The 23865-nt window shown below is 40.7% G+C and overlaps 2 protein-coding genes across 13 annotated transcripts in view; both read right to left on the reverse strand.

Annotated features, from left to right (window-relative positions):
• Positions 1-23865, reverse strand: part of TOGARAM1 (TOG array regulator of axonemal microtubules 1) — an 85368-nt gene that overhangs the window by 39869 nt on the left and 21634 nt on the right. For 8 of the 12 annotated variants that reach the window (XR_012159626.2, XR_012159627.2, XM_073350257.2 and 5 more), the window contains exons 3-13: positions 23001-23135; positions 21458-21748; positions 13588-13853; positions 11086-11315; positions 9403-9506; positions 8820-8987; positions 6340-6438; positions 5496-5671; positions 3554-3746; positions 3096-3230; positions 397-550 (exon numbers count right to left, since the gene is read on the reverse strand). Coding sequence is in view for 10 of the 12 variants with exons in the window: in XM_073350257.2 (XP_073206358.2) it covers positions 397-550; positions 3096-3230; positions 3554-3746; positions 5496-5671; positions 6340-6438; positions 8820-8987; positions 9403-9506; positions 11086-11315; positions 13588-13853; positions 21458-21748; positions 23001-23135 (1951 nt within the window). In the remaining 2 variants the exon portion in view is untranslated. The remainder of the gene's footprint in view (positions 1-396; positions 551-3095; positions 3231-3553; positions 3747-5495; positions 5672-6339; positions 6439-8819; positions 8988-9402; positions 9507-11085; positions 11316-13587; positions 13854-21457; positions 21749-23000; positions 23136-23865) is intronic. The other 4 variants (XM_073350259.2, XM_073350260.2, XM_073350262.2 and 1 more) reach the window with 4 other exon arrangements.
• LOC140913568 (uncharacterized) lies at positions 18914-21447 on the reverse strand. Its single transcript, XM_073350292.1, has 2 exons — positions 20215-21447; positions 18914-19551 (listed from the first exon to the last, which is right to left on the reverse strand). Exons 1-2 carry the CDS (start codon positions 20702-20704, stop codon positions 19421-19423), a joined length of 621 nt encoding a protein of 206 aa, XP_073206393.1. The 5' UTR covers positions 20705-21447; the 3' UTR covers positions 18914-19420.

Raw genomic sequence — 23865 nt, forward strand, 5'->3', positions numbered from 1 at the left:
GTGTCAGCAGGGGCCCATCCTCACATCTGGAACAGTACAATGATGTTGGTTGGGAGCTCCGCAGCACACTGTGTCTTGGAATTAACAACCCACTGAGATGCCCATCCCACCTCACAGAGCTGTTGTCTCAGGCTGTCTGCAAACTCAGGCAGGCATCACTCCGATGGTTATGCCTGGTTCACTTTTTCAATATTTTCTTTGCAACCATGAGGACTTGCCCTCTTTTCTTATGTTTTACTAAACAGACTTAGCTTTTTGGTTAAAAAAAGTTATGTACATTTCATTTTTTTAAAATAAGTATTAACATAAATGCTGCAAATTATAATCAGATTCCATATATATGTGTGTGTGTGTGTGTGTATGTGTGTGTGTATGTATGTATGTGTATATACACACCAGTCATCATCAGCTAAAAGTCGCAATGCTTCTGTCAATGCTGTTTCAGGTTTTGAAAAGGGTCGCAACTCTGAAGGATCCATTATCTCTGGACTATGTGTGACTGATGGGGTCCGATCCTTATACTGCCCTCTCAGTCCAGGAGATGTTTCATCTGTCAAGTCATGAAGTGTTTAAGCAATAATCACTGACTATCTTCAGAACATGAAGAAAATGACTAGCAGTAAGACATGAATGTAGTTAGCTACATGAAAGCTGGTGTCTGGACAGATTACTATTGCTAAAGGGCTGATTTTTCAAAAAGATCACCACAATTACACCCACAACATTTGCAAGTGCACCATTTGGTGCAGGTAAATGAAAATTTGTGCACACAGGCACTCACTTTGAAGACTGTTAACTTGAACTGCACACACAAATGCAAGGTTTTACAAGGAGAAACAGATGCATTCAAAGATAATGTGGGCAAACCTAAGAAGGATACTGCCTGCATTTGAATTTATTTAGAAGTCTAATTTGAAAATTATTTATATACCTGTAGCTCAGAATTTTTCCAGAGTTCAGAAGAAATGACGTGCTGTTTCTCAATTACACACTTTTCTGATATAAACAGGTATTTGGTTCTATAGTTTGGAGAGGCAACAAAATCTTGGCCTAAGGATTGAACAGCTCCCCAGAAATCTCTAATGTTCCAAGCTATGCTTTCAGAAAAAATACATGAATTCCCCAATTAAATGTTCCCAGCAGATATAATTAACACCACTGAATCATTCCTTTGAATTTTACTGTTAGCAAATCATTATTTTAAATTTTAATGAGTTATTGCTCAAATTCAATTTATCTGTATCACACTACCTATAATTGCAAAGACAGCTGTAGATTTTCAATATGTTTTACTAGCAAACTAGAAAGAAGAATTTCTAAATTATTTCATAATCCAAAATGCATTTGTTTGTTAGTTTCTGTGTTGCTACTGTTGTAGCCGATTGATAATGTCTAAAGAACTAACAGCATAGCAACTATAAGCCTCCAGTTTGAAGGGCTTTCTATCAGACATTTTAACTGTATCAGAGTTAAACTTTCCTTAAACTGACATACAGTATCTAGGGGTTTTTTTTTAAACTTTGTTTTTACTCCATTAAATATTTTTTGAGTCACGGGGGTGGGGGGGGGCGTGAAATGCCAGTAGCATTTTAAATGTCACTATTTGCCAAACTCTAGATGAAAAATATTTTAAGGGAGCAGCGACCAATTTAGTGACCCAAAAATAACTTGCTTAAAATTTTATTTTCCTTGCAGGTCAGACATCTAATCATCATCAACTCTTGCTCCTTCGGTAAGGTAATCAAAAACTAGTGACCCTGCACACTCCCTGAATTAAGAGCCTCAGCACCATTCTGCTCACATTGCAGTGCAAACGGAACAAACTGCTTGTAGTCAATGTAGTCGGGATAGTTGGTTCCTATGCCACCTCTCCTGCAGTCCCCTGTGCACGGCACTCTGACTATCCATACTTACTGGAGGGTCCCTGGGGACCACTGACAGTTGGCAAACACTATAGAATCTCCCAGCTTGTTGTAACCCCCAACTGGGCTGGATTGGAGCAGAATTTTGCAGAAATTTAGGGAGCTGACAGCAGCAGAATTGAGCTGCAGCTGCACCATTGCTCTGTCTTCGTCATGGCATGTTAGGAATGAGATAATATATGAAGAGCTAAAAACATCAGGATGGCAGGCCTGCCCTGCTCAGGAACAAACACAATAAACTTTAGGAGAAAATGTCGGTGTGCTATTCTGGAAGAAGTTACTCAGACTGAGCTTTGCCATGGAAGTCCTATCACAAAAAAAAAAAATCCTAGAACCCTCCACCCAATAATGATTCTTACAACCTCTGTGCAGCTTCTCAGTTATCTTGAGTAAAGAGAGTCAGGGACTAGGGAGCTAAAGTGGTGGTTATGTTTTTAGGTATATTTATTCTACACTCATAAGTATAGCATCTAAGGCTTCAGTCGCATGTGCTTAATTTTTACTGATTACATGTAAATTACATGGGATTACTCATGTACTTAAGTATAAGCAGATGTGTAAGTCTTTGTAGGATCAGGACCTGAGTGCCTTAGCTGGTGTCAGGGATGCAACTTTAGCATCTAAGCCTTAGTGCTGTTTTGCTAAATTAGCAATTATCATATGATAAACTTTGGGTGAAATCCTAGCTCTATTTGAGGTCAGTGGGAGTTTTGCCATTCACTTCAACAGGGCCAAACTTTCACGTGATGTATGTGTCTTTTTCCCTCCATCCGGTTAACACCCACAGCATAAAATCCTGACTCAATGTTATCTCTTTGGGGATAGAGTATTTTAACGTGGGTTTCAATCTTTTAGTAAAAACTGTATTTGTAACTGCTTTCAGTTTTGGGATATGTATCTGCCTCTTCCACAAAGGAAGATGGAGATGTGAAAAATGCATTAGAAGTGTTGTTTTATACCTGCAAAATGTAGGTTTATTCTCTGTAACGTTAGTAATAAGAAGTGGTAGCTAGCACTGAACTAAAATGTAAGGGCATACACAACTTTGCACATTAGCCCTTCAGTTTTAAAATAAATCATATTAAGACTGATTACACTATGGGTTTGTCTCATCTGCCAGCATCCAAACACTTTAATACAGTGTTTTACATTTAATTAACTGTAACAGCTTACCTGAATCTAGCAAGACTGAAGACTGTGTCTGCCTTAAACTGGATGTTCTTTTTAGTGGAGTACTGAAGGCAACATCTTCAAAAGATAACAACTCATTCTTGGATGTTATTAACGCATCTCCATAAAAACTTAAACCTACAAAACAGAGAAAGAACAGGAAAATCAGAAAAAGAGAAGAGATCGCTATTTCTTAGTACTATGCTGTACTCTATAAAGATCTCAGAAACAGTTAACTTATCAGTCATAAATTCCTTCCTTATTATTGTTAGTATTTTATACCCAACAACAAATAAACTCACAAAGGAGATTACACTGTAGCCTAAAATTTCAGTAATACCTGATTTCATTTTGGGCAGTCATAACCTTAAATAATTAGTGTTATTATACCAGATTTAGAACATACTTAGTCAACACCATTTAATAGTATGCCATTAAATTGACAAAATACTAAACATTACTTTCTGTTGCCATTTTCTCTGGTTCACTGTGTCTCAGTCGTTCCCAGGGATTTTGTTCCTTTTTTTCCACATCATTGACTTCCTGATGTTCTTTATGACTCTGTTCTTTTTCTTCTTTCTTCTTCTGCCTCATCTTATCCCGGGCAGATTTTGACATGGCAACTTTCATCTGCACCAAACAGGAAAAGTCCCACTGTAAAATGTAATTGAACTGAAATAGTTCAGCCAATAACTTAGCACTGGGAATCTTCTTTGCTAAACAAAGGGGCTCACAATTTCTACTACTACTCCACAGGGCATTTGGGAATTATTTACGCTAATTTGGGACCCAATCCTGCAAAGACTTGTGCATGTGCTTACCTCTATGCACTGTGAGCAGTGTGGGCTACTTATACCATGTAAAATGAGTATGAGACTCTTTGCAGCACAGAAATAATCCCTCGTGGTAATCTATGAATAATTAAGTTATTAGGGGGAGCAGGACTGTGAACCCCTAGATTTCATGGTACTACATGTGTGAATAACTAGTTACTAATCTGAGTAAAGGGTTTGGAGTCCGGCCCAACGTCAATTTTTTGAATTTTTTTTAAACTATCAATTTTTTGATAGAGCAATCTTCAAACTGTGTGACCTGATTATTTTAAAAATCACTTTAAGGGTTCTTGTGATCCCCCGTTTTATGTTTAAAGGTAAATGGTGGATTCTCTGTAACTTGAACTCTTTAAACCAAGATCTGAGGACTTCAGTAACTCAGCCAAAGGATATGGGCCTATTGAAGAAGTGGGCAAGTGAGGTTCTGCAATGTGCAGAAGGTCAGACTAGATGATCACTATGGTCCCTTTTGGCCTTAAAGTCCAGGAGTACTTTCAGTTGGTAATTTTCTCCCTTATCTATAAGGAAATAGTGAAACTGACTATTAAAAGTGCAGTCAAGTGCACAGATTAAACAAAGTGAGAAAACAAATAAATGGTCATTAATTTCTTTAAATTTTAGCAATCTTAGAGGTTACTTGACATGCATTTTCAGGAAGAAGTGTGATTTTCCTTTTGAAGAAGTATCTTTACCTTGTGTTATTTTATACAAATAAATATTAATGTGCAAAGTCATAGGAAAGTTGAACAAGATGTAAGTAGCAGCACAGCTCTTCATAAAATCTTTCTACAGTGAAGACACTGAGACAAGATTATTTACAGGGAATGTATGGTTTATGAATGGTGTTGGATTAAAAGTCTGCAAACTGCAGTCCTCTCTTTGTCCACACAACAGATGATGGTCAGTAACAGCAGCTGGTTCCTCACACTGCCTTGCCAAAATATCCTGATCATGAAAGGAAGGGACTACCTTAGGGGCTAGTGGGAAATTCATTCTCCATGTCCCTTCAATCCTTGGTCTCTTTGCTCAGAGTGTTAACAAAAAATGCTAATTAGTAACAATTTTAATGGCTATTTTGTGATGTTGATAAATTTCAGTACCTGCTACAGCTGAACAAACAACTGCATTGAATTGAACATTTGCAACAACCAACTGAATTCCTTCACCAAATTTAGCCCTTTAATCTGTTTGACTAGTCATAAAAAGACTGAAGAAATAAAATAAATCTCTATTTCAGGTCTAAAGACAACTTTGTGTGAACATTTGTACAAACAAAACTATTCACATAAATGTTTACTAAAAGCGTGCAAACTGACAAAGCAATATCTTGTTCAGAGGACATCAGGATATTGACAAATGATTCCTCATTATTCACTCAGCTTTAGTCTCCAGCCTGTGCTGGAATTAGACCAGAGACCTAGAAATAAAAAGCTCTGTGTTCCATTACCAGCCACCTGAGATATCGATGGCTGTACTTGAATCAAACATTTATTTACCAGAATCTGGAGAACATAAAACTATATTCACTAGTGACACTTGAAAAACAATCAAATCTGTTTTACACTCTTACATCTTTCTCGTTTTCAGAATCAAGGAAAGGTGCACTGTTCTGCTGGACAGCTCTCCCATAGATCCCTGATAGAGGCTCAATGCCTTGTTTGAGAGAAAGGACGTCTCCGTTCTCCACACACGATATCATGGACTGGCTGTATGTTAATGGCGCAGACGGGGGGCTTCCAAAAACACCTGAAATGGTTATCATATTGTAACCTCACCAAGAGGTCATTTTCACACAGCAGAAGTCACTCAGTAACACACTAAAGCAAAGCAAAAATAATTCCAGAAAATAAAACTTGGGTTGCTATAACATTAGTGCCAAATTCTACTCGAAGTTACATTATGCATGTCCACTGTCTGCAATGGGACTTTTTCTGTGTGTGGGTATACGTGCAAAATTTGGTCCTCATATGTTCTTGCTGTTCTTTGTTATTTAATGCTAATATTGTAGTACAGTGCACTGTTCCCTCTAAGCTGTGAGCGTGTGCGCGCGCACACAGATCCTAAACCCTGCGCACACAGCAAAACACCTCACGCAAAATTTGCACAGAAGCACAACAATTTGCACAGAAGAAATTTTTTGCGCACATGGCCTCTCAAAAATTAGATGGAACATTGGTACAGTGTATATTACATTTCTCATTAAGAATGTAAAAATATACAGTAATTCCAATACGTTTTTTGAACTTTAATACTTTTAATTTATTTTAAAAATTGGGGATTGTTTACTCTTTAAATAATAAACATTTGAATGAACTCATTTCAACTCCCCTTCTCCTGACTGTCCAAAAATACTATACTATTGTTTCTATACTAAAATTTTATTGCATATATAGAGAAAAAAAGTTTTAAAATACCTTTTCCAACAATTACTACAGAATCTTCAGACAGGGCACTCGGTGAAATGAAGTCTAAGTTGTTAATTTGCTGTAAACTAGATGTTGACCCTGTAAATCCTAAAAATTACACACAAAGAAGAGCTAAATCATGTAGTTTACCCATTACTATGTATTGCACTCTTCCAAAGTATCATTTTACCAAACTTAGTTATACCAAACTGATTAATCACTTTTATGCAGGACTGTACTTCTAATTTACTAGAGTATTGCAAGGCTTACTTAACGCTGAAATTCTCAGAAGTACTAGATCACATATACTAAATATCATTACTTTCAAATACACTAAACACCAACTCGCTTTACACAATTATTTCCCATGCACCTAACTATTTTTCCAATAATTCAGCACAATTGTGCCAATTTAGCATCAACTGAAAACTACTGATTTTCTGTTCCAGACCACTTCGTGTTGATTACTGCACAATTTAGCAGTTCGTCAATTTTTCAGTTAACATACATTTTATATTTTAATTCCGGTTGCACTGTTTGCATATATGGCAATGTCAATCAGTAACAATGGCAGACTGGCATTACATTCTTTAGCATTAAATAACTCCCATGGAGTTAACAACATTTTCAGCTTGAGGAAAGTCAGATCACTCACTGGAAAAATCACAAATAAGTCAAAAAATGTTATGGCAAATAGATGCTGAGGTGCGGCAAGCCTGACTTTATCTTATTGTTGTGATTACATCTGACTGTCTATAACAAAGACTTTTTAGCACAGAGGATTGAGACCAAGCCAGGACTACACAAACTGGAGAGTCAAAAGAATTCTTAAGCCTTTTAAGACTCTATCCCATGAGAGCTGTTCCGTTTCCTGACTCAACCTCCATCTAACTCCTTCCCTATGGAAAGTTCACTGGAGGGAGATGCTGTTGAAACTGACCAGCAAATGATTGGTTTTTGCTTCTACTCCCTCCTCACCCGTGTGTGTGTGTGTGTGTGTGTGTGTGTGTGTGTGTGAGAGATAACTAATAGAAAGCCTAGAACTGGTTTGTTTTGGGGGAGGGGTTAATGTCTCCTCTGCTCTCTCCATCCCCTACTTTATCCTCCACCCCCACCCCTAAAAAAAGGTTATTAGTTGCTGGTTTTTGTATACCAAAAAATATCAGGTACATCAACCCTAGCCATCTCTGCTTTTACTGAATAACTTCTTGAGATTCTAAAAAGCTGTTTAGTGCGAGCTTTTATCCCTTAACTGAACAGTCATGGTTCTTTAGCCAGAATTGTATCTTTAGCCAAATATTACTTATATTACAGTAGCAGCTACGAACCTAACCAAGGATTGTCCTACATGTTGTACAAAGAAGAAAGAAGCCGGTGTCTGTTCCAGATGGCTTACAGTTAAAGTGACCAGACAGAAAGTGAAAAATTGGGACAGGGGGTGGGGAGTAACAGCAGCCGATATAAGAAAAAGACCCAAAAATCGGGACTGTCCCTATACAGTCGGGACATCTGGTCACCCTACTTACCGTCATGGTGTTTCATAGGCAACAGGAATTAAACTGGTGTTAAACAAAGATGTTAAACAGTCTGACTAAAATCCCTTTCCCCCACCTTCACTCCAATTGCTCAGATTTCACTCTCTTGTAATGACATTATGTCACTACATCTATGCTAACTGGAGAGTTTGCAAGATAGATAAGTCCCCAAATTTTTAATGTTAAAAAGAAAAAGAAAAAAAGAGCAGAAAACCACACTCTTTGGGGACAGATTCTCTTGGAGACTTTCTTTATACATCATACATGTCTATCAGGCTTTGAGAGAAGGCCACTACATTTCACATCAGACACTAAAATACTGCCACAGGATATTTACTTTAGCCACTACCAATCAGCCAGATTTTAAGTAATGTAAAAGGTGAAGACTGTATCCCTTAATTTGACTTTCATTTTTAGCTTTCTTGGTCAAAAAGACACACTGTCATGGCTGCATGCTAACAATGGCCAGAGACAGAGAAACACATAGAAGACAAAATCCTTTAACCATAAGTAAGCTAGTTATGATGCAGGGAGCAGTAGCTTTTGTATATTACTAATATGTGCCTAGTGCTAAATCAATGCAACTTTTCAAAACCTCATTAGAACTTAAACACAAAAGCTTATGATTTATCTGCCTGAACTTTACCAATAATGATGGCTTAATTAAAAAAATGAAACATATATAGCTATATCCATATTTTGGCTGAGAAAAGTGAGATTCTGATTATTCATTTCAAGTCTTTTCCTATCCCTGAGACTTTAACAGTTATCTAACACTTGTTAATTAACAGCTTGTTAATTTCACAAATATATCTTATTAAGCTAAAAGGAGATTGTAATTATAAGACCAAGTTGAATTCCATGAAATATTTGATTTATAAAAAGCTAACAAAAGTTTGGTTTTTTTTTTTTTGCCATAAATAGGAGGTCACAAAACATAGGAAGCTCACTAACCTTTTGTAGGTTTACAATGCCTTTGATGCTCTTTGTTCTGACCTTTAAAAACACAAGGTGACACTTCTCTCTGCTTGTCATCTTCATAATCACCAGATCCATTTCCGTAGTTCAGACGTTGGCCAATTATGCTCACGTTAGAGGTTGATTTATCATGAAATGTTACCCCTGCACAACAGAATCCATAGTGAAGTGTTCAGTATGTATCACTAAAATGGTGCATCACTATTTCATAAATAAAAAACCCTCAAATCAAATTTTTTGATATCTCTGCAGGGTTGAGGCTAGTTTTAACATGCCCTAGCTGTGTTACAGGAAAAGGGAAAGAAACAATCACAGAAGTTTCCTCTCAAACCCAAGCCCACAGTATGATTTCAAAATGGTCAATTAAAATCTAATAGAGTAAAAAAAAAAAAAAAAAAAAAAACTACTTCTGGGCTAAGATTTAATAGGTCAAATAAGACCAGAGAAAATTAGATACTAAAGTGGAGCTTGTTATGAAAATGTTGGACAGAGCCTTAACTAAAATGGTTTCACTTTGACCGAATTAGTTATATCTTTCTTTTTCTGCTCAACAAATTACCTGCACTGAAGCTCTGTTCTACTATGTTAGTACTTCTATTTCTTGCTGAAGACAGTCTTGCTGGACATGATTTGCATCCAAGTAGAGGAAAGATGTCTGAGCTGCTGCAATACAAAATCATTTCTATAAATATATTTCTGAATGGCACTAGGAGCCCTGCCTAAGAACATTTTTCACCCGAAGTGAAAACACGTGTTGGGTACAAAACATTTCCAGCACATCACCAGAAATGGTCACGTTTACTACATATTAAAGAGAATGAGAATTCATTTGGTAACGATCAGGTTCACCACCCCCTCCACTCTGAGTAGCTCCTTCTAAGAGCAAAAAATTACATGAGGCAGATATATGGGAGAAGTTTCCATTTCTCCTGCCCATGCTGTTATTTGTGCTGTGAACACAGAATTTCAACCTCCAGTGCTGGAAAGCCAGCCGTAGGCCTAATTGGCACACTAGTACCAGCTCTTGTGGGCATTTGTTTATGAAGTTATTTGAGAACTCTCGGTGTTCTTGTATCATGACCTGAGAGGATGGATGTGCTAACTTGGTTAGCTGACACCTAGTGTATTACTATTTCACCATGTCCAGGCCTACTTTGGTTCAGCCTGTCAGCTATGCCTAGGGCTCCAGCAAGGCCTACATCAGCATCTGAACTAAACTCTCTTAAATATATAAAGAAACTTCAAGGTATTTAATGACTCCTGGCATGGCATTCTGTCACTCTTGCACAAATTCAAACTTGCTTATATAGGTCATATCTTCCCTGGTGGACGAGACTTGCATTAGCTGTGAGCACTGTCATACATTAAAGCTGCAATGTCGGGGACTAATGGAAATGTTCTGTATTACAGAATACTGTTCCTATCACTCCTGGTCAGAGTCCATGCTGCAACAACATGGCAAGCCAGAGGTTTTTTCTGTTGGATTTTTACATTACGTTCGTCAGGCCTGAGCTGCAAGCAGCTTGGCCACATGCCTAGGAAGAAGGTAAGGAGAGGATGTACTTGCAATACTCAGCAAAATATTTCCCACTTCATTTTGCAAAATTAAAAATAAGTACATACTGCAGCTAATTGCTCAACCTTACTGCACCATCAAAACAAATTCCATCAATACACTATTTATTTCTTTGCAAAGGAGCTGAGAGAATGAAGGCATTACATAGAAAACAATTCTCCGCAATTAATATTACAACGGAAATGCTGCATTAGTGGATAATTCAGGTTTAACAACAATGAAAAAAGTTTAAATTATTTGTTTCATCCCCACCCAAAAATCTGTTAAAGAAAATGCATTCCTGATTAACTTTCCAGGTTGCAATAAGAAAACCTCTTCCTCCTCCTCCTGATTCATTCTGTTTTACTCATTTATTTAGCCTGTGGTTCAGCATCATTATAAAATATTTAATAGCAACTGCAGGGCTTTAACAGCTACTTGGTGTTACTATAGCTAGAGGTTGGCACTGGGTCAAAGAAAAAGGAGGAATGAATTAAAACAATATTAAACCACAGCAGCAGAGCACAATGTATTTTAACTGGGAATAACTCTCAGATAAAATCTAGGCACTAAGCAAACCAACGTCATATTAAAAATACAGGTTTCCCACCATTCAATATTTAACTAACCCTAACAGCGATTACGTCAGAATTCTCAATGGGGGTTTGACATATAAATTACACTCACGTTATCTTTCCCTGAGGGGTTGTGGACACTGGCGAAGTCAGAGACTCCTGACTGTAAACTCCACTTTCACTGTAAGAGCTCACATTTGGAGAGGAAGTGCGGGAAGGGGAGTCCAAAGTCAGATCAAGTTTAAGCGCAGAATCGGGGCTCTCGAGATCTGAAGTGCTGCCACTCAGTTTTGCCCTCTTCTTAGCTGCACTATTACGGAGAGACCTAAGTGAACTCTGCATCTAAACAGAATTGAAAACAATGTCAGAGTTTACATACGGCATGTATAATTCACAAACACAGGAACGAGTTGTCAAATACAAGCCTGCTTCTAAAATCTTAATTTTTATTCACTGTACGTTGACAGGGCTGTGTCTATGCCCCCTTTGGGCAAGGTAATCTATATGGACTCAATTTTCTTAATGTCAGAGATCATTATTCTTCTTATAAAGTGAAACAAACATGCACAATTTAACAGTACAACCAATGCAAACCCAAATGCAGCATGCACATCATATCTAGTTATGTTCTGCAAAGCTTAAAATGAAAGGTTCCTCACACAAACACACTATCAATCTTTTTTAAAAAAAATAATTTTCTTAAATAGGCTCATGTTAAAGAGAAGAGTTAACTGGCTCAATGGCAGTCTGTGGAAGGGACCTCTGATTTTTGCTCCCCAAGCTAGCCAGTGCTGGGAGAACTGCAAAGGTGAATCTCACCCCAGTCTACCAGTGAAGGCTGCTACCCAAAGTCATGAAACTACAGCCCCATTCCACTGCATCTTCTCCCCTCTCCTTGCGGGAGATGCTCAGGGTAGGAAACAACGGCACTGGAGGGTGGTATTATGAGACAGGGTTTTGCAGGGGAGGAACTGGAGGGAGGTTGGGACAAACTGCAATAAAGGGTGGGATGGGAGAAAACAGTATTTCTACCTGGGACCCCCTTACTGTTTTGTCCCATTCACAGTCTCCTTTCTCACATTCCAATCTCTCACTAGTGACTTCCACCCACTCAAGGCCCCCACACTCACGCACACCAATCCACCATATTCACACCTTCATTTGCCAGCTCACCCCATTCTCCCACAATCAACCCTCCCGACCCACTTCTGGGTCAGAGCTCCCCACGTTCTCTTGAGCTTCCTCCAATCAAACCTCACTGCTCAGAAACCCCTTACTCCCCAACCTACCCACCCCACCCACAGGCTCAAAAGCACCTTCCCATCAAACCCAGCAAGCTCAGAACCCCTCCTCCCTTAGCCCAAAAACACCACCTTTATGGGTTAAACATGGGGACCAACCAGTGGATTTTTCAGAGCCACAGGAAGATAAGTAGAGAGCTAGGATTAATTTGAATATGGGGTACCTTGGCATGCATCTGTGCCTGTTCACTAGTGACCCTTTGTCTGGGGTGTTTTTTTTTGTTTTGTTTTTGTTTGTTTGTTTTTTTAAGATCTTGGGAATAAAAGATGCAAACTGAGACAGCCGCCCCACTGCCACCCCAGCTTCAGTGACCCCTAGTTTGGTAGGTATATTTATGGATTGCTTTCATCTCTAATTTAATGTACGGATTTTCTTTCTTTTTATACATGAGTTTGTGATTTTCAGAGCATGAAACCCCACTGGATAAAAATTTTTAAAAATGATCATTTCTTAATATAAAATAAAGCTTTAACTTAACTGTATTGAAGATACATTACAATTTTCCATACAATGTGTGTTTGTCCATCCCCTTAGGAGAGCCAAATCAGGCATGATCTATACCTACTCTCTTATATGGATTCTGTATTACAGCTGTGTTAACATCATAATGGCTCCACATTATGGAGTGACACAATACAGCGGAATGACTCCAGAGATGACACCCTAATTCATACGTTAGATCAGGTTTTCTCATTTCAGTCCATGGAAACTTAAGCATATGTCAAGGGCTGCATCAGTGACAGTGCACTTCAGCAAACTTTACAGGTGAAAAGAGTCTGAAGAAGAGATTGCTGGAAGTTAAATAGAGTCTCAGTAATCAAGTGCTATTTTCTATAAAACCATTAAATAAAAATAAAGGATTAATTATTTAAGTCCTACATTAAGGGCAGCACTGTGGTTTCACCTTGGACAAAACCAAAGAAAAAGTTCAGGCTGTGTAAATGTCTAACTCATGCCATGGTACTATAATGGAGAATGTCAACAGCATGATTTGAGAACCTCAAAATAGGTAAGTAAAATGAGCCTATGCCCAGGGCACGGACAGCGTCCTTCAATACTGACTTTCATTGCTTTAGTTAGTTTCTACCAGACACATATCATCTTAACGGAGTCTTTTGGTATCCATGACTTGGTCACAAAGAGTACAGCAGTGAACATATATATATTTTTTCTTCTACACCTGAGGTTTTAAAGGGGGTTGGGTTTGGTGTGTGTGTGTTTGGGGTGGGGGGGGTTGTTTTTTGTTTGTTTGCTTATAAAATGTATATTCTAGCATCTTTTTAAAGTATGTAAAATCACATTTAAATCCAACCTCTTCCTGGTCTGACTCCTTATCATTGACATTTAATTCTGAAAGATCAACTGCAAGTTTCTTGTCTTTTTCACTCTTCCAAATATCCTCAGACTCTTCATTTTTCTGTCCCGCTGTGTTTAACTCAGATTTATCAGGCAACGGGCTTGCCCCCCTTGGTATTGGGGGGACAGGTTTGGTCCCATTCAATCCTCTCCGTGAAGCTGGCGATCTCACCAAGGCTGGTTTAAGCTGAATTGGAGAATGCTTTTCTTGTGCATTTTCCCCTGCGTAAGATACAGAGAGACGTCACCATTTCAGAAGAACAGTAGAACACATCACTCAATAGTAGAAAATACATATTCAATTTTCAAGAAACATAGCAAAAATATTTTTAGAAGAGCTGATTTTCCCCTCACTGAAGGGGCGCACTTGTGACACAATGTTTAGTCATGTAAATATTTTAAGGGTACCTTTGGTTGAAGCAGCTCATTTTTCATGAGGAAATTCTACCCTGTAATTTTGTTGCACACGGAATATGCCAATAAATAGCTCATGACACAGGTGAGGTACAGAAACCCAATGACACCAATAAGATGCATACATTTGTTTAGGCCTGTCCTTCGAGATTTCATAATTCTATTTATTGATATACAGTAAACCCTACTAAATCATACTTGTTTGTTCACATGCTTTATAACCTTCACATAAAATTGGCCATATCTAACTGCCTCTCTGGGGGAAAAAAAAGTCTCACATTACTAAGATGTCATCATTTCTACAAAATATGCTAAAGTATGTCAGCATACCATGAAGTAGCCAATAATTAATACTAAATTGTAGTTAACAAAATTAATTGAAGTACATTCTGTGATGCATAATCCTCACTTTTTTATTCCAGGTTTTCAATTACTTGAAAGTTTGCAAAATTCAGTAACTCACAATGGGTTTTGAGTGTGAATTCCTGAATTAAAACTATACATGTGGAGAAAAATAATAATGCTCGCATGACTAATTTTTTTTAATATAATAGCATGCTGTTCTTTTTCTTCAACTTCTATACAACTTTACCTGATAAAAGATATTTCATTGATTATTCAAAAGCTATTTTTAAAAGATTAACAGTAATAGGTACTTTCTGTTTTTAAAAAATCCAGCCTTCTTCACTTTTCTAGAACAGCTACCAAAAGCAGTTTTTATTTCAAACAATAGAGAGTGGGAAGAGTGTATGCATATAGAATACCTGGCTGGTGTCTTACAAAATTTGTCTTTACTAATGAGAAGACTTAATATAACTCAAGAAGATACTTGTCAAAGAAACTAGCTTTCTTCAAAACTTACAGATCATCCAATTATCGATTGTTAGGTACATTACTTATGATTAGGGCACTAACAAATTCACAGCCATGAAAAACATGTCACGGACCGTGAAATCTAGTCTCCCCCTGTGAAATCTGTACCGTATAGGGTAAAAGCACATAAAGGACCAGATTTCACAGGGTGAGACCAGTGTCTCTCAAATTGGGGGTCCAGACCCAAAAGGGAGTTGCACAGAGGTCACAAAGGGGGGTCACAGTATTGCCATATTTTAAGGGGGGTCATAGTATTGTCACCCTTACTTCTGAGCTGTCTTCAGAACTGTGTGGCCAGAGAGCGAAGCTGCTGGCCAGGTGCCAGCTCTGCAGGAAGCAATGTAAAAGTAAGGGTAGCAGTTCCGCAACACCCCCCACCCCCAACTCCTGTTTGGGCCAGGACCCTAAAATTACAACACCCTGAAATTTCAGATTTAAATAGCTGAAATCATGAAATTGACAATTTTTAAAATCCTCTGACTGTGAAATTGACCAAAATGGACCGTGAATTTGACATGACCCTACTTACATGTGAAAGGTCATACAGAACGGCCAAAGGTAAGCCTTTGATATTTTAGTTATGCATCCATATTTTTCAATATTGTATTTTACTTTGTTTTACAAAAATATGTTAAGTGATACTATATTGAACATCTTCTGGTTCCTTACTCAGGTATTTTCATTGCTTGCCAACTTTCTAGCATCTTTGCCCTACACTCTGCCATTACAGTAACCTTATTACACTGGCAGCGGCTTACAAAAGTGTTTCACATTTGTCCAGGATACTTTCTCTTAGGAGATGTAAATTGGTCTATTTTACATATGTTTTGAGGGAACAAAATGTACACATTAAATAGTACTCTAGATTTATCTTTCTGAATCCAGAATAAGTAAAAGTTGTCTGGTTCCAAGATAAATGCTGTGGAAACTGCTTCGCTAAGAAGACTATTCTAGTGAAAGAACAAATGGCACAACTACTGCAAACAACAGGCTAGGCATGCAAAAAGTCAGCTATTAATAGTTGTGCTCCATCAGGAGAGTCACTTTAGGAGGAAAACTGCCAAATAACTGACTTAGGGCTTTTCTACAAAAGAAAGCTGCACTGGTTGAACTTAAACGTGTGATTTTTAACTTGATTTAGTTAAACCTCTGCAAAAAGCTGTGTGGATCACTCTTGGTTCGGTTTTAAGCAGGAGCGTTTTGTTTTAGCTTAAATACATTAAGGCTATACCTACACTACACAGCTTTTAGTGACGTGGCTGTGGAGCTACAGCCATGCCGCTAAAAGTCGGGCAGCACAGCTCCTGTTTATCAGCTCTCCTGCCGACAAAACTCTTCTACCCCCAATGAGCGGCATTTGCATCGTCGGCTGGAGAAAGCTCCTGTCGACAACGCGCTGTTCACGGTGGTGCTTGCCACTGGCAAAACTTGTGTCTTTCAGAGGGGGCTTAACACTTCACACTTAACACTTCTACACTGGCAACTGAACAACAAAAACTTTTGTCTTTCAGAGGCATTTAAAAAAAATCAAAGCTGAAAGATAAAAGTTTTGCCATGTAGCTAAAAGCTGTGTAGTGTAGACATAGCCTAAGAATCAGCGTAAGGGCTTGTCTACATGGGCACTTTACAGCGCTGCAACTTTCTCGCTCAGGGGTGTGAAAACACACACCCGAGTGCTGCAACTTTCAGCGCTGTAACACGCCAGTACAGACGGTGCAGCAGAGCTGGGAGCTGCACCCCTTGTGGAGGTGGGGCTTTTAGAGGGCTGGCAGCACCGTGACCACACAAGCCGTGTTAAAGCGTTGCCGCGGCAGCGCTTTAATGTTGCCAGTGAAGACGTGCCCTAAGAAACTGAAATAAGCTGCCCTTAAACTAAGAGTATCTCAACAAAGGTTTAACTAAATCAATTTAAAAACAACTTCAGTTTAAGCCAGTGCAACTTCCTTGCATAGACAAGGTCTTACACTGAGCGTTAATGGCAATGACTGATGTTGAAACTGGAATGGAATTAGCATAAAAATTCCCATTATAAGTACATTTGGCCTTAGATAGATTTTAAATAGGTGTGAAACTGTGAGGACTGGTCATTTAATACAGAAGTTTCCAAATAAAGGTTAAAAGGGAAAAAAGGCAAAACGCAATGAGTATCATTTTCTTGTATATTCATTCATGAAGGTATTTTATTGCATTTAAGTCTTTTAGATTGTTTTTCTTTACAAGTGCTATCTTCTTTTAATCAGAAGACAGATGGTACACTAGGGCATGGCTACACTTGCAGATGTAGAGAGCTTTGAGTTAAACTCACTTTCGGAGAGAGCAGTAGGGAAAGCACTGCTTCTGTCCACACTGACAGGAACAAGCGCACGGGTGTGGCCACATTTACGGCACTTACAGCAGTATTGGGAGTGGTGCATTATGGGCATCTATCCCACAGAGCACCTCTTCCCATTCTGGCGCTGTGGCTTGTGGAAAGGGGGTGGGAGGGCAGGGCATTCTGGGTCCTGTCCCAAAGCCCCGTGATACATCAGTTCGCATCCCAGCGATCCCTGTGCTTCCGTCCACATTTGGCGCCATCTTTCAAAATTTTTTGTACTGCGCACTCTGTCTTCCCTGTCGGCCTGCGGGAATGGAGCCCGAACTGCTGAGGAGTACGCTGACGAGTTTCGCCAGCATGTCACGTTTGGCAATCAAGTTATTCCTTATGATCCAAAGTGACAGTGAGGACTCCAACGATATCGACTCGAGTAACTCATATGACGCAAGTTTGTTTGGGGCATTCACGGACATGCTCACCACCATGGAATGCTGCTTTTGGGCTCAGGAAAAAAGCACTGAGTGGTGGGATCACATCGTCATGCAAGCCTGCGATGACAAGCAGTGGCTGCAGAACTTTCAGATGAGAAAAGCCACTTTCATGGGACTGTGTGAGGAGCCCGCCCCCATCCTGTAGCACAAGGACACGAGATTGAGAGCTGCCCTGCCAGTGGAGAAGCGGGTGGCTATTGCAATCTGGAAGCTGGCAACTCCAGACAGCTACTGATCGGTCACTAACCAGTTTGGAATGGGGAAGTCGACCGTTGGAATCATATTGATGCAAGTTTGCAGGGCCATTAAGCGCATCCTGCTCAGAAGAACAGTGACTCTGGGTAACGTGCATGACTTTGTGGCTGGCTTTGCACAAATGGGTTTCCCTAACTGCAGAGGGGCGATAGATGGTATGCATATTCCAATTCTGGCACCAGCCCACCTCACCTCCGAGTATGTTAATCGGAAGGGGTATTTCTTCATGGTTCTCCAGGCGCTTGTGGATCACCGTGGGCATTTCATTGACTAACACAGGCTGGCCCAGAAAGGTGCATGATGCACGCATCTTTCGGAACACTGGCCTGTTCAGGGAGCTGCAAGCCAGGACTTTTTTCCCCAGACCAGAAGATCACCGTAGGGGAAGTCAAAATGCCCACTGTGATCCTTGGAGACCCTGCTTACCCTTTAATGCCGTGGCTCATGAAACCCTACACAGGGAGCCTTGACAGCAGCAAGGAGCAGTCAAACAGGCTGAGCCGGCACAGAATGACTGTGGAGTGTGCTTCTGGCCGTTTAAAGGACCGCTGGCGCTCATGGTATGGGAAGCTGGACCTGGCCGACGACAGCATCCCTGCGGTTATATCCATGTGCTGTATCTCCATAACATTTGTGAAGGGAAGGGTGAATGATTCACTCAGGCATGGAACTCAGAGGTTCAACATCTGGAGGCTGAATTTGAAGAGCCAGAGAGCAGGGCTATTACAGGGGCCCAGAGCAGGGCTGCAAGGGTTAGGGATGCCTTGATGGAGCAATTTGAGGCTGAAAGTGACCAGTAATGTCTAGTGCCCTGCATGAGAGTGAAGTGTAGTGGTTCCAATGTTAGTAGGAATCTGTGTTTGCTACACTGACTTGCAGTGCCTGTTTCTTTCCTGGGCTAAGGTATCTTTTACTTTATGCAATAATAAAGAATGTTTTCAAAGCCAAAAAATCCATTTATTGAAAAGAAACAACTACTTGGGAAACAGAAAGGGCAAGTGGGTGGGGTGGGGAACCGTAAAAATCACAGATTTGCGTATGTCCTGTTATCATACTCAGCCTTCCTGTCTGGATTGCTGTGCTGCACTTCAAGATGGCTATACTGCATGGTGATGGGGGTTGAGTGCAGTGGGTAAGGATCATAGTTTTCAGGGCTGGGTGGTGAAGCTACAGCTGTTGGAGGCAGGTGGTGGCGATAAGAACCCAGATGTTGGGGAAAGTGGGTTAGAGGTGACATTGGGGCACAAGGGAAAGTTTTGGGACAAGGGCGGCGGCGGCGGGGGGGGAGGGGCACGGTAGTGCTATGCCTGGATGGCTACGAGTGCCTGGGTCGAGTCCGCTTGGTGTGCCATGATGCTTATCAGCTGATCCGTGCTTTGCTGCCAGAGCTCCTCATCCTGCTGGCGGATCCTCCTTGCACTGTCCCACCACTCCTGCACTTTTCAATTTTCATTACTTGAACGCTGCATTAGTTCATGCAACACGTCTTCCTTGCTTCTACGTGGCCTCTTTCTGATTCTTTGGAGTCTTTCAGCCAGTGGTAACACGGACAGCTGAGATCTCAAGGTTTCATCTGTAAAGGCAAAATGCAACACTTAGAGGCAGCATTGTTCACACCAGACAGAGCAACGATTCCCCCGTACTTAAGGGCAAGCACAGTCTACACAAGAGCATAATTTGCCCGTCCCAAAGCGAGCGCACACAACCCACAGGAGCCCAAAAATGGTGAGTAAGCACAGGGTCAAGCGTGACTGATTGTTTCACAGCTGTACTGTCCTCTGGGTTTCCGTGCCTTAGGGAGAGCCAACAGTGGCAGGGGGCCCCCTATACTGAACACTATCCCCACATTTTCCACAGGAGTTCATCCTGGAAGATCTCGCTGCTGAGGGTGACCTGGGAAGCAAAGGAGGGTCTTCTACTGCAATGCAGCTTCCGCCCTGGCCCATATGCAGGTTGCCTGTGTGCAGCAATGGTCCCCACGCCCCTCACGGCACAGTGGCATGGACAAGTTAGCCTTACTGGGACAAGGAACACGGTGGCTCTCCTGAGAAACCTGTGCAAGCACATTGCCCAAGTTCTGGATGAGACCTTTGAAGAGATCACTGAGGCCAATTACCACGATGTAAAAGAGCACATTAATGCCCTATTCCGCATCTAGGCATGCATGCAGTCCACACTCTCCTCACCCCAAGAGCCCACACCAAGTAACTTCCTTCCCAAAATAAAAGCTGCTTACCGGGAACCTCCTCTGGTGTTTGTCCTTCCCCAAGCACCGGCCGCCGCAACTGGCTACCTTCCTCCTGGCTTGAGAACAGCTCCTGGCTGCATGCATCTAGGGATTCCGGGGTGTCTTCCTCCGCCTCAGCACCCTCGCTCCCGCTTTGCTGCTGCTCTTCCTCCTCTTCCCGCCTTGTTGAACTGGGCTCTGAAGTGTCCATGGTGGTACTCGGAGTGGAGGTGAGGTCAGTCCCAAGTATCGCATCCAGCTTTTTACAGAAACGGCAGTTCGCAGGGGCAGCACCGGAGCGGTTGTTTGCCTCGAGGGCTTTGCAGTAGGCATTCCGCAGCTCCTTCACTTTAACCCTGAACTGCAGTGTCTCGGTCATGGCCCCTTTCCAGCATGTCCCTTGATATCTGCCTGAAGGAATCTTCATTCCTATGGCTGGAGCACAGCTGGGACTGGACAGCTTCCTCCCCACAAACAATGAGGTCCAGCACCTTGCCATTGCTCCATACTGGGGATGGCCTGGCTCGTGGAGGCATGGTCACCCAGAAAGATTTGCAAAGAGCACTCCACGCCTGGCTGAGCAAACAGGAAGGGGATTTTCAAAATTCCTAGAGAATTTAAAGGGCGGGTCTGATGGTTGGTCACCTGAGGGCAGGGCAGTAGAGTTCAAAGTGATGACCAGAGTGGCTAGAATAGGCATTGTGGGACACTTCTGGATGCCGATCAGAGCGCATGACCAAGGCGTCCACACTGGCGCTGCGGCGCTCCAGTGGGGGCACACAAAACGTTATTCCACTTGCCGAGCTGGAGTACTAGGAGGGACCAGCCGCAGAGTCAGAGCGCTGTACGTGCCTTGCCAGTGTGGATGGGTAGTGAGCTAGGGCACCCGGGGCTCCTTTACTGCACTGTAACTCGCAAGTGTAGCCAAGCTCTTAAGTGTGTTCCAACTGAGACAATTCTTGCCTAGTACATTACATATTTGTGCACTTATCTAGAGTATAAAAGCAAAAACAGATTAATCTAACTGCAAATATATTTTTTTAAATGTATAAACAAAAGAGCCGAATTTTCAAAAGCTGGGTCTTGACCATGTGCCCACAACAGTGCATATGCAAAACCCGCTTTACAGGCGCACGCAGGATAAGTGCACATTTCCCAATGCATTCACACAGATGCAGGTTTTGCGTACACTTTTTTGAAGGCCACTTTCAAAGTGTGACCATAAACTTTTATTTTTCTGCAATATTTTTACCTGCATTGTCTCCTGACTTTTGATTGAGAAGCTTCTGAGGACTGGGCTTGGACAACCCTTCAAAGCTTTTAAGAGGCCAGGAATTTGAAAAGTTAACAGCATGATCTTGAGACTTCTTTGGAGATTCAGCAGGAGGGGAGGTGTGCTTTGGACTGTTTCTAGGTGATGAGAGTGGATAAGATGGAAGAATGAAGGCCCCTTGGCTTGTGTTAGAACTTGGAAAGGACAAAGTACGCTCTGCTGGACTGCAAAAAGTTCGTTGGGTCTTGGTAAAATTTAGGCTGGCACAAACTGATATTAGAAGGAATGAAAAGATATTATTTATACTAATTAACCTCTTTAACAACCAACAACATTTTAATTTTACTTCTCTTTCTAGCCAACTTGTCCTTCAATTAGGCTTTAAAATACTCTGAAAAAAACTAATTTTAGGAGGAATCAAGCATTATTTTGTTAAGGACTTGTCTACATATTAGAGTTAATCCAGAATAAGGTAGGGTGTGAATTTGAAGTGGATTAACTATTCCTGAATAACGCCACATGTGAATGCTCTTATTCCAAAGAGAGAGTGCTTTATTTCAAGTTGGTTTACCCAAAATGGATTAAGCCAATTCAGAATAAAGGCACTTTTATTCCGGAATAAGAGCATCCCCACTTGGAGGTGATCATTAACAGCTATTCCAGAATTATTCTCCATGTAGACAAACCCACAGTTGATAATCAAGTCCATGACAATCACCATCTTTAAAGTATCAGTCTAAAACAGTCAAAATGCTAGATTCAATAGGATACCATTAAGAAGACAGTGGCATTTAATTCTGGTTGGGTATACTATTACAGCAATAATTTGTAGCAAAATAATACATTTACCCAAACTATTATAAGTGAAGGTCAGAGCTTTACTTGAGCGAGAGATGCAAGCTAATAGAGCAGTGGTTCCCAAACTTGTTCTGCTGCTTGTCCAGGGAAAGCCCCTGCCGGGCGGGGCCAGTTTGTTTACCTGCCACGGGTCGGCAGGTTCAGCTGATCGCGGCTCCCACTGGCCACGGTTCTTTGCTCCAGGCCAATGGGAGCTACTGGAAGCGGTGGCCAGTACATCCTCAGCCTGCGCCGCTTCCAGCAGCTCCCACTGGCCTGGAGCAGCGAACCGCAGCCACTCGGAGCCGCAATCAGCCGAACCTGCGGACATGCAGGTAAACAATCTGGCCCGGTCCGGCAGGGGCTTTCCCTGCACAAGCGGCGGAACAAGTTTGGGAACCACTGTAATAGATGAATTGTTCATACCATCTAATTTCATGTGTTTAGTACAAGCTACCTGGTGTCTCAAAAATTCTACTTCCATGTTTGTGTTTGGTTATACTTTGACTATAAGCTATTTGTTTTTTCATCTCATCTATGTTCTTTTACTAAACACAGAAAATTGCCAGATCATATTTCATCCACCTAAAAATAAAATATTTACTAAGAGACCTGACACAGGACAACAACATAATGCTCTCAAAGGGGCGTGCACAAATGTGGAGTACGATTATAGTCCATGTACCTTTATCTTGCCGATGGTTATTTAATCCTAAAAGTTGTAAATCAGAACCCACACTACCACTCTTTCCACGTATCTGTGAGTATCCAAGTTGTCCACATTTTCCTGAAATATGTGGCTGATGAGAGCCCACAACACCTTACAAAAGGAAAAAAAAAATATCAGCAAGTACCTCCATATGCAGTTTAAAAACACAATTAAAACTGAAACACAAACTTAAAACCCTTTTTGAATAGTTATAAAAATAATATATTAACAGTGAGTAAAAACTCTTTTTTAATTTGGATAATAAAACCTAAATGAAAAGTTTGAAAGTTTTCAGTGCTGCACTCATGAGTTTCTAAGCAACCTTATAATGTTCTTCATGCACATAAGCTAGAATAATGGCTGGCATTCATGCAAAGAAGCCTGTGGTTCTACCAAGGCATATTACCAACAATGGGATTTGTAGTAGGTGAAACAAAAACCAAACAAGTAATTTCTTCTTGGAATATGGAAAAATAAAGGGGAGAAAAATGCCTTAAAAACAAAAAAATATGAAGTTTTTCTTTAAAATGACATCATTCTTAACAGAATAGTTAATACGCTTGGAATTCCAAATATGTCAATGCTTCCCAACCGGGGCTGAATATAAACAGTGCACTGCCAAGAAAAGGGAATGAAACAAGTTTGGTCTTGCCCAGTGTCTCCACGTGCCTTTTCACTATTAGAATACAAAAGATAGCTATCGTAAGTTAAGCATTGCACTGAATGCCCAATCTTTTATAGAATTGATCTTTAAAAAGGTTCCCAATTATTTTAAAAGGGGAAAAAAAATCTCATTCTTCAAAACCGTTCTCAAAAGTCACTTTTCACCACCAAAAACTAT

Source organism: Lepidochelys kempii, chromosome 6 (assembly GCF_965140285.1).
Source record: "Lepidochelys kempii isolate rLepKem1 chromosome 6, rLepKem1.hap1, whole genome shotgun sequence".
Classification (NCBI taxonomy): Eukaryota; Metazoa; Chordata; order Testudines; family Cheloniidae; genus Lepidochelys; species Lepidochelys kempii.

Bases quoted from the DNA above. Each gene is read 5' to 3' on its own strand.
- LOC140913568 (XM_073350292.1), bottom strand. From the start codon at position 20,704: ATGGCAAGGTGCTGGACCTCATTGTTTGTGGGGAGGAAGCTGTCCAGT. The intron at 19,552-20,214 runs GTAAGCAGCTTT...TTGCCTTTACAG, and splicing joins AACACCAGAGGAGGTTCCCG to ATGAAACCTTGAGATCTCAG.